At 50.8% G+C, this 16,681-nt stretch overlaps 1 protein-coding gene across 1 annotated transcript in view; it reads right to left on the bottom strand.

The window, feature by feature from the left end:
- Positions 1-9,205: 9,205 nt before the first annotated feature.
- The window catches only part of RNASET2 (ribonuclease T2), a 28,079-nt gene continuing 20,603 nt past the window's right edge, over positions 9,206-16,681 (bottom strand). The window contains exons 7-9 of the mRNA XM_038001199.2: positions 13,131-13,176; positions 10,343-10,417; positions 9,206-9,493 (exon numbers count right to left, since the gene is read on the bottom strand). Of these exons, the coding sequence (XP_037857127.1) occupies positions 9,290-9,493; positions 10,343-10,417; positions 13,131-13,176 (325 nt within the window). The 3' untranslated portion in view covers positions 9,206-9,289. The remainder of the gene's footprint in view (positions 9,494-10,342; positions 10,418-13,130; positions 13,177-16,681) is intronic.

Genomic DNA, 16,681 nt, shown 5'->3' with positions numbered 1-16,681 from the left:
AACATCTTGGTGACTGGCTGAATCTTCTAAATTTAACCAGTGCATGGCTTTTGATGTACGTTGTTATCTTTGGGCCACTGCTGACTCTCTTTCCTCAATTCAGGTTAAATATTTTCAAAACACCTACTATACCCAAGTAGCTATGTTGAGTACTGGGGCAGCATGAGGAGCCCACATCTCAGGGTGCAGCCCAAGACATACGGTCATCAAGACAGCAGAGCAGATGGTGACAGGTACCAGCCACCAAAGCGGCACACACCAGGTTCAATGTCTTCGCTGGTAAAAATGGGCCACTGCCACTCTGCAGACTTTTTTTTCAGTGTTAAAAGCAGGTAAGAAAATGTTATCGTGTAATTTTTGCTCCCTCAAATAAAGGGAATATAAATGCATAAGAATGCACAGGTCTGAAATGTGAAAAGCACATCAGCATAAAGTCATTACAGCATTTAATGGATCTCAACTTTATCCAACTCAAACTTTCTTTTTTTTGGAGACAGAGTCTCACTCTGTCGCCCAGGCTGGAGGGTGGAGTGCAGTGGCACAATCTCGGCTCCCTGCAACTCCAGCCTCTCAAAGGGCTGGGATTACAGGTGTGAGCTGCTGGGACCGGCCTTTTTTTTTTTTTTGAGAGTCTTACTCTGTTGCCCAGGCTTGAGTACAGTCTCAGCTCGCTGCAGCTTTCACCTCCTGGGTTCAAGCCATCCTCTCACCTCAGCCTCCTGAGTAGCTGGGATTACAGGCACCCACCACCACACTCGGCTAATGTATTTTTAGTAGAGACAGGGTTTCATCATGTTGGCCAGGGTGGTCTTGAACTCCTGACCTCAAGTGATCCGCCCACCTCGGCCTCCTAAGGTGCTAGGATTACAGGCGTGAGCCACTGTGCCCGGCCCATCTCAAACTTTCTATCATCTGAGCCTAAAATGCTAATTCTGTCCTTTTTGTCTAAAATAAATAGAAGGCTCATTACAGTCACTCAGAAAAAAAAAAAAATAGAATTCTTATCAGAAAACAATGACATAAAACTGCAGCATTTCTCATCATCTGTCAGAGATTTTGCTTCGGATAAGAAAACCCTCACTACTCCCTTTTCTATGGGAAACGTAGCTTATCCCATAAGCAATGCAATGGACTTATCTTCTATAGACATGCAAATACTGACTTTGTATCTGTGATTCTATCCTGGTAATTTCATTTCAGGAGCTAGAGCTTGTGAGGAAAAGTAGTATTTTAACTTCTGAGTCTTTTCCAGCCTTCTGCAGTGATAGATCTAGCCAGTCTAGTTGAATTCCGAAAATATTTTACATTACAATTCTCAGTTGCCTTAGGACCTGGATTAAATTATTTTTATTCCTGATCCAAAGTTCACAGAAACAAAAAGTGAAAACAGGCCATCTGCGTGTTTTCCTCATCTGGGCGTGGCGAGAAGCCAACAGCAGGCATCTTCCGCTGGGACGGGTGCTGCATTCTCTTTTTTTCTTTTCTTCTTTTTTTTTTTTTTTTTTTTTTTTGAGACGGAGTGTGTTTATTGCCCAGCCTAGAGTGCAGTGGTGCGATCTCGGTTCACTGCAAGCTCCGCCTCCCAGTTTCACACCATTCTCCTGCCTCAGCCTCCCGAGTAGCTGGGATTACAGGCACCTGCCACCATGCCCGGCTAATTTTTGTATTTTTGGTAAAGACAGAGTTTCACCATATTGTCCAGGCTGGTCTTGAACTCCTGACTTTGTGATCCACCTGCCTCGGCCTCCCAAAGTGCTGGGATTACAGGCGTGAGCCACCGCGCCCGGCCTCTGCTTTCTATTTTACTCATTTATTCACTCCGTCGCTAGAGAGCGCTGGCTTACAGCTGATGTACCTCAGACACGGGTGCACTCATGGAGCACAGAAGCGAGGTGGACAAAGTCTGGGCCTTTGCAGTGTGACACGGCCATTAGGGCCCACAGGCCCTTCCCTGCAGCTGCTGCCTCCCTTTCTTCAGGTTCCGAGGAAGCATTCGCTGGCCACCTTCATAACCCTGACCTCCTCCCTCCCTCCAACCTACCACCATCAAATGCACCAGCTGCGCTCCTCTTTTCCCGTGCTGTCTGCTGCCCTGTGCTAGAGTGGGCTCCAAGAGGAAAGAGATCCCTGTCATGACCATGTTTCAGTGCCAAGGAGAGAGGCGGCTCATAGGAAGTGTCGAAAAAAGTGTGGAATCCATAAACAGCTCTTGGTTTAATGGCAGGAGATGTACAGGCCTCACCTCCACTGCGCAGGCCTCATCTATGCCATCCAGCCCTCACCCACAGTGTCCAGACCTCACTTCTCCCACCCAGGACTCCACCCAGTCATCCAGGCATTCTCCCTGCCATCTAGCCCAAAACCGAAACGGCACAGCCCTCACCTCTGCTGCTAGGCCTTATCTACGCCATCCAGCCCTCACTCCTGCGGCCCAGCCCCCACCTCCACTGCCCAGCCCTCACCTCCACTGCCCAGCCCCCACCTCCACTGCCCAGCCCCCACCTCCACTGCCCAGCACTCACCTCCACTGCCCAGCCCTCACCTCCACTGCCCAGCCCTCACTCCTGCGGCCCAGCCCTCACCTCCACTGACCAGCACTCACCTCCACTGCCCAGCCCCCACCTCCACTGCCCAGACCTCACCTCCACTGCCCAGCCCCCACCTCCACTGCCCAGCCCTCACCTCCACTGCCCAGCCCCCACCTCCACTGCCCAGCCCTCACCTCCACTGCCCAGCCCCCACCTCCACTGCCCAGCCCTCACCTCCACTGCCCAGCCTTCACCTCTACTGCAGCCCTCACATACACTGACCAATCCCCACCTCCACTGCCCAGCCCCCACCTCCACTGCCCAGCACTCACCTCCACTGCCCAATCCCCACCTCCACTGCCCAGCCCCCACCTCCACTGCCCAGCACTCACCTCCACTGCCCAATCCCCACCTCCACTGCCCAGCACTCACCTCCACTGCCCAGCCCTCACCTCCACTGCCCAATCCCCACCTCCACTGCCCAGCCCCCACCTCCACTGCCCAGCACTCACCTCCATTGCCCAATCCCCACCTCCACTGCCCAATCCCCACCTCCACTGCCCAGCCCCAACCTCCACTGCCCAGCACTCACCTCCACTGCCCAGCACTCACCTCCACTGCCCAGCACTCACCTCCACTGACCAATCCCCACCTCCACTGACCAATCCCCACCTCCACTGCCCAGCCCCCACCTCCACTGCCCAGCACTCACCTCCACTGCCCAATCCCCACCTCCACTGTCCAGCCCCCACCTCCACTGTCCAGCCCCCACCTCCACTGTCCAATCCCCACCTCCACTGTCCAATCCCCACCTCCACTGTCCAGCCCCCACCTCCACTGCCCAATCCCCACCTCCACTGTCCAATCCCCACCTCCACTGTCCAATCCCCACCTCCACTGCCCAGCCCTCACCTCCACTGTCCAATCCCCACCTCCACTGTCCAATCCCCACCTCCACTGCCCAATCCCCACCTCCACTGTCCAATCCCCACCTCCACTGCCCAATCCCCACCTCCACTGTCCAATCCCCACCTCCACTGTCCAATCCTCACCTCCACTGCCCAGCCCCCACCTCCACTGCCCAATCCCCACCTCCACTGTCCCCACTGTCCAATCCCCACCTCCACTGCCCAATCCCCACCTCCACTGCCCAATCCCCACCTCCACTGCCCAGACCCCACCTCCACTGCCCAATCCCCACCTCCACTGCCCAATCCCCACCTCCACTGCCCAGCCCCCACCTCCACTGCCCAGCCCCCACCTCCACTGCCCAGCCCCCACCTCCACTGCCCAATCCCCACCTCCACTGCCCAATCCCCACCTCCACTGTCCAATCCCCACCTCCACTGCCCAGCCCCCACCTCCACTGCCCAGCCCCCACCTCCACTGCCCAATCCCCACCTCCACTGTCCAATCCCCACCTCCACTGCCCAGTCCCCACCTCCACTGCCCAGCCCCCACCTCCACTGCCCAGCTCCCACCTCCACTGTCCAATCTCCACCTCCACTGCCCAATCCCCACCTCCACTGCCCAGCCCCCATCTCCACTGCCCAGCTCCCACCTCCACTGCCCAGAACTCACCTCCACTGCCCAGCACTCACCTCCACTGCCCAGCCCTCACTCCTGCGGCCCAGCCCTCACCTCTACTGTCCAATTCTCACCTCCACTGCCCAGCCCTCACATACACTGACCAATCCCCACATACACTGCCCAGCCCCCACCTCCACTGTCCACTCCCCACCTCCACTGTCCAATTCTTACCTCCACTGTCCAATCCCCACCTCCACTGTCCAATCCCCACCTCCACTGTCCAACCCCCACCTCCACTGTCCAATCCCCACCTCCACTTTCCAATTCTCACCTCCACTGTCCAATCCTCACCTCCACTGCCCAGCCCCCACCTCCACTGCCCAGCCCCCACCTCCACTGCCCAATCCCCACCTCCACTGTCCAGCCCTCACCTCTACTGCCCAATCCCCACCTCCACTGCCCAATCCCCACCTCCACTGTCCAATCCCCACCTCCACTGTCCAATCCCCACCTCCACTGTCCAATCCCCACCTCCACTGCCCAGCCCTCACCTCCACTGTCCAATCCCGACCTCCACTGTCCAATCCCCACCTCCACTGCCCAGCCCTCACCTCCACTGTCCAATCCCCACCTCCACTGTCCAATCCCCACCTCCACTGTCCAGCCCTCACCTCCACTGCCCAATCCCCACCTCCAATGCCCAGACCCCACCTCCACTGCCCAATCCCCACCTCCACTGCCCAGACCCCACCTCCACTGTCCAATCCCCACCTCCGCCGCCCAGCCCCCACCTCCGCTGCCCAGCCCCCACCTCCACTTCCCAGCCCTCACCTCTGCTGTCCAGGCATCATCCTTGCTGTCCAGTCCACACCTGCAATGTGCAATCAATGCCTCTGCTGCTTAGGCCTCATCTATGCCACTTAACCCTCACCCATGCCAACTAGCCCTCACTCACGCCACTCAGCTCTCACCTCCTCCATCCAGGCATCATTCCTGCCATCCAGTCCTCACCTACACGGCACAGCCCTCACCTCTGCCAACCAGGCCTCATCTACACTGTGCAGCCCTTACCTCCCCTGTGCAGCCCTCACCTCCCCCTTCCAGCCCTCGCCTCCCCCGTCCAGCCCTCGCCTCCCCCGTCCAGCCCTCACCTCCATCATGCAGCCACTGCCTCTGCTGTCCAGTCTCACCTATGCCACATTGTCTGCACCTACACTGTACCGCCCTCCCCGTGCCATCCAGCCGGCACCTTCATTGTAACGCAACAAGAGCTGGAAGAGGGGAGGCCCTGGTCCCTGGATGTGGAAGCCCAGAGCCGCCTAGGACTGCAGAGATCTCTTAACGGCCAAATGTGGAGCTGCGTGTTGACATCCAATGGAACATGCTAAACTAGATGAGTAAAGCACTCCAGGTCACCTAAACTGTGCGGGAGAATCCAGGCACGAGGAAGTGCTAAGCAGAGCCCTCATGGGCTGTGGGGGAGTGGGTGGAGGCACTGGTGACAACGCAGGTGGGGTCGAGGGAAGGTCCCTGAGCCGCCATACTGGGGCTGGAGGTGTGATCTGGGAGCAGAGAGCCATGGTTGATTACAGAGAGTGACACAAACACAGTGCTAGTGTACAGAATGACAGTCAGGTGGGGTGGCAGTCAATGCGTGGCCCAGATGGGAAACTGAGGCTGTGAACTAAGTCAATAATGAGAAGGAGAAACTGAATATAATTCGGAATACTTTCACAATTTCGGCAAAAAATTTTTTTTTTAAAGTTGCCTGTTCACTTTGAGGTTTCTACCTGGAATAAGTGGATGGTGATGTTATTCACCGAGATGGAGGCGAAAGTTTCAGTGGAAAGATAAGATACCTAGGCCAGGCGTGGTAGCTCACACCTGTAATCCTAGCACTCTGGGAGGCTGAGGCAGGCAGATGACTTGAGGTCAGGATTTCCAGACCAGCCTGGTCAACACAGTGAAACCCCGACTCTACTAAAAATACAAAAAATAGCTGAGCATGGTGGCGTGCGCCTGTAGTCCCAGCTACTCGGGAGGCTGAGGCAGGAGAATTGCTTGAACCCAGGATGCAGAGGTTGCAGTGAGCTGAGATCGTGCCACTGCACTCTAGCCTGGGTGACAGAGCGAGACTCCATCTCAAAAAAAAAAAAAAAGAAAGAAAGAAAAGATACCTAGTTCTGAATATGATACAATTGCTAGTGTTAGTAATTCAAGCACATAATGACCTTCCACTACTAGCTTGGAGAGAAGCATTGCTTTCTAGGTGACAAAACATTGTCCCCTCACAGGGCAAGAGAAATGCTCTCAGGTACAGCAACAGCCCTGCTGAGAAGGGGCTGGTCTGGAGGAGTTTCATGGGAACCTGGTTTTCTTCTCTCACTTTTATCTGTGGTGTCTTTTTCCACTGTAAGTTCCACTCATCCCTGTGGCCTAGTTCACGGGTCCTCTTTTCCACAGTGCTGCAGAGATGCTGCAGGCAGAAGCTTCCTCTAGCTGAGACCCAGGCCAGCTGCCCCTACTGGCTGCTCTCCATCCTGAGATGTGCCTGCTCCTCTGCCCCCCTGGGAGACACTCGTACCGCCAGCTCTGATCCTAGAGCCCTGCCTGCTCCTCCTTCCACACATACGAGCCTCAGACCCTGCTCACATGACTTTCTCAGTCACCTCTGCCTAGTGTTAACAGCAAGAACCATGTGGTCAGAGTTGCATCTTCCCGAGTTGAATCTGGAAAATGCACATGACCTACTTGTTTAATGATGTAAAAACATGTGCTTGGATCTGATCTCCGTTACTGAACCTTAAACACAGAGTCTTCCCCTTCTCCCGTCTCCTGCGGCTCATGAGTGCCTTATACTCAAGTGATCTGAAGCAGGTTATCAAACGCTTATGTTCTACCTGCTACTAAGCTCTAGGCCAAAAAAGGAATACTAAGAGATCCAAGCATTTGCTTGTGCTGGTGTTTTGAACCCTCCAGCCCCTCATCAGTGCTTTCTTCCATTTAGCTGATGTGACAATGGCAGGAAACCAGCACTCGGCATACGATGTTTTACTCCACAGCCCATGCCTCCCACCAGGATGCAACCCTGTTGGCATCCCAGTCCGCTCTCAAATGCTCAGACTAATATAATAAATACACACTACTTAAAAAAAGAATGACTTGTTTAAAAACTGCAAAGGCAGTCGATTGCAGACAGCCTCTGAGGAGCTGCTTTCCTTGACCCCCCAAGGCTATAAAATAAATGCAATTTGAATAGGAAGTCTGTTCAAATCCACCAGCTCATCTGGGAATAATGAAGATAAAACCCGAGCCTTGGGCCATGTTTGCAAAATGACTCAAAAAAAGAATTGACATAATTTAAAGGACTCTGAGGCTTAAGGGTCCACACCCTGAAGTACACCCACTGCCCAAGGACCCAGAGCGAATGCAGGAATAATGCCCTTCCAGGTGCAAAACAAATCAGACCTTGTCCCTTTCACAGGCATCCAAACACAAATCACCAGTTCCCGACAGAAACAAATCCTGCCCTGCCACGCCACAGAAAAACACTGGAGACAGAAATGAGCTCAGAGAAGGGCCGAGGGACAATGACAACTTGGGGACCCTGGACCCTTGGGCTCCACTAGCCTTCCCCCCAGCATGCAGAAGAGGGCTGAGCTCCTCCCTCTATTACAGAGGCGGCAAAATAAAGGGACTGCTTCCATGAAATCCCTGATCATCTCCCTCTGTCCGTCTGAAGAAGCTGTCAGGCCTGGCTGGGTGCTGCCTGTCTCAGGGAAATGAGCTCTTACCGCAGAGCTCATTTCCGGAGGGGCAGAGGGCCGTCCTGCGTCTCCTTTAATGCCTGCGGGGGACACAGAGGCCACTTAGTCTAGGATCAGGACTGCCAACATCTGCTTTCTCACTATCCCATCTGCCTGGTAAACCTTTGTCTCTCTCTGAACATTCTGCATTTCAGATTGTCTTGTAGACACCATAAAGTGAGGTTTTGGTTTCAGCCAATTTGAAAATCTCTTCTTTAAATGGGCGAGTAAAGCCAAATATTCACAAGCATTGATCAAGCTGGCTTTTTTGGTAAATTATGTTGACAATATGGTTATTCTGGGGATTAAATATTTCACGTGTTGAACACAACGCCTGGCACAGTGTAAGTTCTATTGTAAATGTGTGTTGAATAAAACATAAATACGATGTTAATGTGATTAAGACAAAGAGAGAAAAGGATTTAAAGAGAGAAGAGGCCAGGAGACGTGGGAGAAGACAATGTTAACAGGTTGTCTTAACAACACATGGAAAGTTCCCCACTGCACAGTCCCCAGACGCCTCACTCCACAAGCGAAATCCCTGCACGGCAGACCGAGACCGTGGGTGCAGCAGTCTGCCTGACGTGAAAGCCATGTCATCACATATCTAGAAGGAAAGGGCACCTCTGGTTCTGGAACACACAACGGAGGCACACTTCTCTGGGGGCTCCATGTACATTTCTAAATACGTATCAGTGCAGCGACCCTCTGATAAGAAGGAAGTGAGGCCTGACAGAAACTGCCCTTCCAGTAACCCGGAAGAGACTGCTCTGACGGAGACAGCGGCTGGCTGCTCTGTGAATACACCCAAATCTCCTAGGGCAGGAGGGGCAAAGTCACCGTTCCAGGACACACCCGTGACCACACAAGTCTTCCAACAAGGGAGCAGCTGGCTAAGGAACAATGTCCTGGGGCTTTGGCCACATGGAACAGACCTACTCTGAGCTAGAGACACCACCCGGGCCCACCAGGCATCAGCATGGGCTCCTGCCATGCGCAGAGCTCTTCGTCTGGACGGGGTCCCTGCACCAAGAAGGCAACAGGCTCTGAGGGGTAAACTCAAGTAAGAGAGTCCCCTGAATCGGCGCCATCTGTCCAAATTCCAAGTATGCCTGTCTGATTTACCAGGGCACTGAAGAGCTTAATCGAGAAGGAAAAAAAAAACAATCTGTGAGCTTTATCCAAAGGACAAAACAGCCACTGAGGCGTGGGAGAGTTCCTCTCTCCCCATGTACGCTGCACACACTCACTCTACATGGACCACAACATCCAATTCACAGGCATGGAAGGGAAACAGCAAAGCAAACAGAAAGGCTTGCTGTGAAAAAGCACACACAAAACTTCACTTTGGAGTTGTTTTTTAGAAAGCTGCAGTTTGTGAATTTCTCTTGCTTTTTAAAACAGAGTATTTCCAAAACTTGGGCATCAGTGCTTTATCTTTTTAGGTGGGGGATAGAAGACTGGGCCATCTTCACAGACCCTCAGACCCCGGCTCTCAGTGTCCCCATCTGCCAGCCAGACTTCCTGCTTGGGGGACGGCTGCTCCCCCGGCTCAGTGCAGTTTTGCAGCTGCTGGTCTTGCTTAGTGAGGCACAGTTCTATCTGACCAACTGTCTGTACTTCTTCATCCTAAAAATAAACGATGAAAGACACTTTAGAATTCAGATCTTGGATTATCATCAAGGTCTTATGATCATGAACTTTCAGAACTTGAAGATAACAAAAGCAGAGGCTCCACACCACAGGTTCGAGTTTCCAAGAACAGATCGTTCATTTAGCAGAAGGCTGACATGCACTAAATTGGAACGGGTGGCTCTAGGCGACTTGCCTGTGGGCAGTGGAGCTGGGCTTGGGGCTTGGATCTCCTGGTCACCATCAGAGGCCAGCCTGGCAGCCCTGGTGAAAAGCCTCTGCTTTTATCTTAGAGAAAATTAACAAAGATACAGATAGAACAGCACTCAACATACCTATTAAGATATTAGGAGAAAAAAATGGCTTTTATAGGCCAAAAGGGCAGCAGTACCCTATTGCTAAAAGAACAGGTATATTCTTGTTAAAGATAAGCAAGAAGACAACCCTGTCCTCGCATGCTGTCAAGGAACCCTGCCTGCTCACACACAGCACATGCTCCCACAGACATACATGCACACCCACATACACAGATGCGCAGGCCTGTGCACACATGCAGAACATGCCCATACGTGCACATACACACACGGCACATGCACACAGATGCACAGAACCATGCACACACACAGCACATGCCCACATGCATGGACACACTCACAAAGGTGCACACAGCACATGTACACAGGCATGTACACACTCACGCACACACACAGCACATGCCCACATATACAGACACAAATGCACAAATACAAGTCTGCCCATGGGAACAGTATGGTGAAGACAAAGCCATCAGGAAACTAGAACCTGTCTTCTTGAGAAAAAAAGGAAGACACAACATAACTGTCTAACCTGGCTTGGCGGAAGGCACTGGATTTTGGGTATCACTCCATATACTCTGGCGAGGGCATCTTTAAAATCTGCAACCTGATATTAAATACAAGTGTATTAGAAATTAAACTTCAACAGAAAAGATCTGACAGTTCTGGGCTATCCCAAGCGCAACAGTGGCAGGGTCCTGCTCTCCCCTGGCTGGCAGGGACAGAACCCAGCACAGGTGTGAGAATGAAGCCCTCATCCCCACCAGCAAAGCAGAAGATATTGTCATCCTGGGCTTCATCCCCAGACCACAAGCCGCTCACTGCGGCTCCGTTTTTCTCTCTACTCCTGTTTCTCTGGAGAGCGGAGCTCTCCTCCTCCCAGTGTCTTTCCGGGCCCCACACTCCCTCCCAAGCTGTCTCACCTGAAATGCCACCTGCCACAGCCACCCTCATCCACCGACTCCTACTCCGCCTTTCATGGCCCACAAAGCTTTCTCAGCCCTGCCCACTCTGAAGTCTCCCTCTCTCCCAACCCCCTTCCCACGGCGGACACATTCTCCTTCACAGAAGGCAGGCCCTGGGACCCCTCAGGTACCGGTCCCAAAACTGCAAACCTAGACCCCCATGTGCTCCAACCTCCTCTCAGACAAGGGGCCTCCTCCCCGCTCTACTGAGGGAATCCTCCCCCCCGCTTCTGCCTCGTGCCTTGTGAGTCAAACCTCCTAGGAGGACACCTGCATCCTCTAAGCCTCATGCTCTGGCTTTGGGGGGCACCGAGCTGGGGTCACCAGCTCCAGCAGATGCCTTTTGCCCCTTGCCTGCCTGTCTGCCCAGACACTGTCCACTCCTTCCAGGAAGCTCTCCTGTGACCTCCTGAGAACCTGCTCCACTGACCGCCTGGTTACTGGCTGCCATTCCTGCCCCAACGCCTTGGCCTCCTTCACACTATCGCTTCTTCTCCAGCTGCATGGCCATGGGCCAAGACTCCCCCACTATGTGGCCTACTTGGAGGGTCTCTGTCCCTAGTCTCTCCCCAGCACCAGGCAACCACAGCAACAAGCAAACACCCCAGCCTACTCAGAGCTCAGTGCTGCTGGAGGATGAGGTCCTCACGTCTGTGGCTCCCACCCGGCCTCTTCCCAAACTTCCTGCTCTCCCCCTGATCCCTCTCAAGTGGCAACTGGTCTCATATCTTCCAGCCCCCAGCTCTGCTCCACCGAGCCACTCCCCGCAGGGCCTGGGCAGGCTGCAGGCCTCCATCTCAGCAATGTATTTCCCAGGAAATGTATGGGTCAGCAACTCTCCTGGGTTCTCCCACAGCCCTGATTTTCCCATAAAACAGATGAGTGGACAAGCGGCTGGATGCTGGACGTGAAAGCAGAAAGTCTCTCCTGATGATAAATCAAACTCCTTTCAAAGGACAGAACTCTGAGTATCCACCGTGCAGTTTCTGATGCCCAATCACACGCCATTAGCACCTGGAAACAGCTCAGCAAGTGTGTGGTCGCTGTGGCTTTTACCACCACTGGAATCAGTTCCCTGAACGCCAAGTTCTGGGCAAACATGGCAGGCACATTCGCCTCATCTATTCGCACACGAGTCCAGGTGGGGACTGTGAGGGCCCTGCAAGCAATCATCTTACAGCTTCCCGGGGTTGTGGTTGTTGGGGAGTCTGGAAAGGGCTGGCAGACTCCTTCCCACTGCTCCCCACACCCTGGAAAAATGGCTGCACAGGTAAGCAGACACCACTGAGAGCAGACACTGTTGCCAATTTATTTCTCCAACTCTCAAGGCACCAAAATAATTGTTCAACATACAGCCATCACCCCAGAACTGCTAAAATCAGCGACTTTCAACCTTTTTCTAAATCTACAACATGTGACAAATACGAAAACTATCTCAAAGAATCTGATACATTTCTCTAAGGCAAGAGTCTGCAAACACTTTCCATAAAGGTCCACATCGTAAATATCCCAGGCTTTGTGGGTGACACGTCGGTCTCTATGGCAGCTACATTATGGGAGTACAAGCATCCCCAGGTAATAAAGGATTACAATTTTGTTTACAAAAACAGGCAACCAAGAGTGGAAAACAACTACTTTTTCTTTGCCTTTAAGAGATGTGATCTGGCTGTCACCCAGACTGGAGTGCAGTGGGGCGACCATGGCTCACTGCAGCCTCAAATTCCTGGGCTCAAGCAATCCTCTGACCTCAGCCTCCTGAATAGTTGAGACCACAGACACATACTATCATGCTCAGTGGCTTTTACTTCTTTGTAGAGGTCTCATTTTGTTGCCCAGGCTGGTCTTGAACTTCTAGCCGTAAGCAATCCTCCAGCCTCAGCCTCCCAAGGTCCTGGGATTTACACCACACCTGGCCAAAAACAACTTTTTGTATATGCTTACCAGCTAATGACATCTCATCATGCTTAAATGTCTATAGTCTTTTTTTTTTTAATCATAAAACAAATCACAATTTTATCACGAAAACAAACCACAAACATAAGACTGTATTATAAAAGTGAATGTGGCTCTTCAAACTGCAGATTCCACCTGCTCTGTTGGACCCTGGAGCACACGTTTCTCAGAAAAGGAGCCATGAATCTGTGCTTCCAAATCACTGGTCTAAGAAGCCTTCAGTTCATACGCAACATGCACAGGAAAATAAAATGCAAATAAAATCTGTTTAAATGATAAGAGTTAAGTAGGAAGGGGGGTTGCATTGGGTCACTTTACAGTCCACTGACTCAGAGGCTGAAATGGCCCTGCTGGAGGTCCCCAGGAGATACACATGAGAAAAGAAGCAAAAGCAAGACTTACTTGGTAGTAATTGATGGATGGTTTTATCCCCAATTTTAGGAGCACACTAAAATTTAAATTTAAAAAAGTTAGCTGTATAATGAAGGTCCATTTTCCTTTCTTGTTCTTTTCAGATATCACATTTCATGGCAAAAATTAAGACACTCTTAAAGGAAAGTGCTTTTTTTCTATGACTTTATGCAACAAATATGTCAACATGGACAGAAAATACATGGTTCCCAGTTCCTGCCTTCCCACCCCTCAGCACACACACTAACTGCTCCAGACACCCTTTCCAGTTCCTGACTCCGGAGCATGGGAGCACAGGGGCCACCACCAAGTGGAGTTGGCACACAGAGCACCACCCATTTGCCACACCTGCTTTAAAAGATAGCAAATGAAATTGGATTCCAGGCTTATCCTGGTAAACTGCATTTGGTCAAATCTTTGAACAGTCATGCACCACATTTCAACATTCAGTCAGTGAAGGGCTGCAGGTACGAGGGCGGTCCCATATGACCATATTTCTACTGTGCCTTTTCTATGTTGAGATATGTTTAGATACACAAATCCTTACCACTGTTACATACAGGTGCCTACAGTACTCGGTACAGTCACACGCTGTACAGGTTTGTAGCCTCACAGCAACAGGCTATACCACAAAGCATAGGTGTGTCGTGGGCTGTATCAGCTAAGTAAGTGCACTCCAAGATATTCACATAATGACAATTTTATGCCCCATCACTAAGCAATACACAACCATATGTTAAGTCCCTATAGCTTTCAGTCGCCTCCTAAAGCACTGCTACACAGAATCCTACCAAACTACCATATACAGAATTCACGTATTAAATTATAAAGGTACACTGTAAAAATTCTGTATCATTCCAGAAGAATATCCTAGTTCCCCATATTCAAGCCTTTGTAGAAAATTCTAGATCATGATCACAGAGTGGACACAAGGACTTTGACAGCCTCTGTGGGCACTAACTGATTGTCAGACTGTCTTGGCCACAGAGTTCCTGGAACAAGGACTGAGATGCCGGGCCAGGGTCCTTTCAGCCCCAGACATGGCCCGAACCCACAGGACCTCGCATACCCTAGCTGTTGGTGTTGTATGAATAACAGGTTTCAGACTTTGCAGCAAAAAAAAAAAAAAAAAATGTAAACTAGCTCATGAATTTTTTAATATTTATCCTAAGTTTCAATGATCCTATTTTTGATATATTGAGTTTAATAAAATATTTTTGAAATTAATTTAACCTGTTTTTGCTCCTTTTAATGACGCTACTAGAACATTTTAAATGACATCTGTGGCTTGTGTTACATGTCTATTGGGTACCATGCTCCTGACCTGGGTGATCAAGGGAGTAAGGCAAAGAGAGAAAGATGTGGGGAAATGCAGCACCTAGCCCGGCACCATACTTTCTGCTGAGTTGAGATGAGCTTGGCACTCATCCCAGGTCTTTATCTGTGGGTACTCTAGGACGGGCCATCAGCTCATCTGAGTCTGTGGGAACCCTGAGAACTTTGCTTCAAGATGATTTGTGGTTTTTCAGGTTTGCTGCCTTCATACTATGAAGTGAAGAAAAAAATGTTACAGTTTTGTATTGTATTTTATTTTTTTTGACACAGAGTCTTGCTCTGTGGCCCAGGCTGGACTGCAGTGGTGTGATCTCGGCTCACTGCAACCTCTGCCTCTTGGTTTCAAGAGATTCTCCTGCCTCAGCCTCCTGAGTAGCTAGGATTAGGTGCACCACCATGCCCAGCTAATTTTTGTATTTCTAGTAGAGATGGGGTTTCACCATGTTGGCCAGGCTGGTCGTGAACTCCTGACCTCATGATCCACCCCGCCTTGGCCTCCCAAAGTGTTGGGATTACAGGCATGAGCCACTGTGCCCAGTCTGTTACAGTTTATGATAATTTGAAAAGCCAACCTATGAGAAAAAGATAATTTGTGATACCAGTTTACGAGGAAAAATGAGGGGTCTTAAATTTTGACTTCTTAATTTTATTTTTAGATTAAAATTAAGGCACTAAGAATTATAGATTTCCCTTGCAGAAATTAAGAATATAATTTTCTAATAATTATTCTTTATAGGTTCTAGCAAACATACTCTCAGTAGTGCTTTGCCCTTGCAGGCCCTCGGTGAACATTTACTGAATGAATGAATGAATACAAGACCCATCATCCCCATCTACAGCAAAGGCGGGGCAGCACTAGGCCCTGCTGAATCCCAACAGGGACTCCAGGACTTAAGAGTTTTGCTCACGTCGTGTGTGTGTGTGTGTGTGTGTATGTGTGTGTCTTAGTCTGTCCAGTGTTGCTATACAGGAACACCTGAGGCTTGGTAATTTATTTAAAAAAGAGGTTTATTTGGCTCACGGGACTGTAGGCTGTCCAAGAAGCATGGAACCAGATTCTGCTTCTGGCAAGGGCCTCAGGAAGCTCCCGCTCATGGCAGAAGGCAAAGGGGAGCTGGTGTGTACAGAGATCACATGGCCAGAGAGGAAGCCAGGGGGTGGGGGCGGTGCCAGGCTCCTGTTAACAACCAGCTCTCTGGGGCACTGAATGGGAACTCGCTCACCCCTGCAAGAGGGCATTAATCTATTTATGAGGGATCCTTCCCCACAACTCAGACACCTCCCACCTCCACACTGGTGATCAAATTTCAACATGAGATTTGGTGGGGATAAACCAACCACATCCAAGCCATAGCAGGAAAGCTACTGAGTTTCAACAAGTATAAGTAGGAGCCACTTAATAAGCTATTTGTTGGATACAGAGATGAATTATTTAGAAAACTGATTTTAAAATTTTCGGCAGTATCCATTTATCCTCCTTTCTCTGTTTGATTAAATGAACTGGTTTATGGAGTCAGCCTGGAAAGCACCAGCACTCTGCAGCAGGGTCAGGACCGTAAGACCCATATTTTGAAACAGTGGGCATCTTTCTTGTTATCTCCAAAGTGGTTCCTACCCTTCCAGTCTTTCAGCAATGACAGACTTTCTTTTTTTTTTTTTTTTTTTGAGACGGAGTCTTGCTCTGTGCCCAGGCTGGAGTGCAGTGGCCGGATCTCAGCTCACTGCAAGCTCCGCCTCCCGGGTTCACGCCATTCTCCTGCCTCAGCCTCCCGAGTAGTTGGGACTACAGGTGCCCGCCACCGCGCCCGGCTAGTTTTTTGTATTTTTTAGTAGAGACGGGGTTTCACCGTGTTAGCCAGGATGGTCTCGATCTCCTGACCTCGTGATCCGCCCGTCTCGGCCTCCCAAAGTGCTGGGATTACAGGCTTGAGCCACCGCGCCCGGCCCAGACTTTCTTTTTAATTGTAAGTCTCCTGTGCTCCAGGAGCTACCTAACACACTCTCTTGGTTAATCGTCATAATGACTTTTTTTTTTTTTTTTTTTTTTTGAGACAGTTTTCCTCTTGTTTGCACAGGCTGTAGTGCAATAGCACGATCTCAGCTCACTGCAACCTATGCCTCCTGGGTTCAAGCCATTCTCCTGCTTCAGCCTCCCGAGTAGCCGGGATTATAGGCATGCATCACCACACCCGGCTAATTTTTGTATT

Source organism: Chlorocebus sabaeus, chromosome 13 (assembly GCF_047675955.1).
Source record: "Chlorocebus sabaeus isolate Y175 chromosome 13, mChlSab1.0.hap1, whole genome shotgun sequence".
Lineage (NCBI taxonomy): Eukaryota > Metazoa > Chordata > Mammalia > Primates > Cercopithecidae > Chlorocebus > Chlorocebus sabaeus.
The sequence above is the reverse complement of the archived record's forward strand: the minus strand, read 5'-3'. Positions and strand labels throughout refer to the sequence as shown.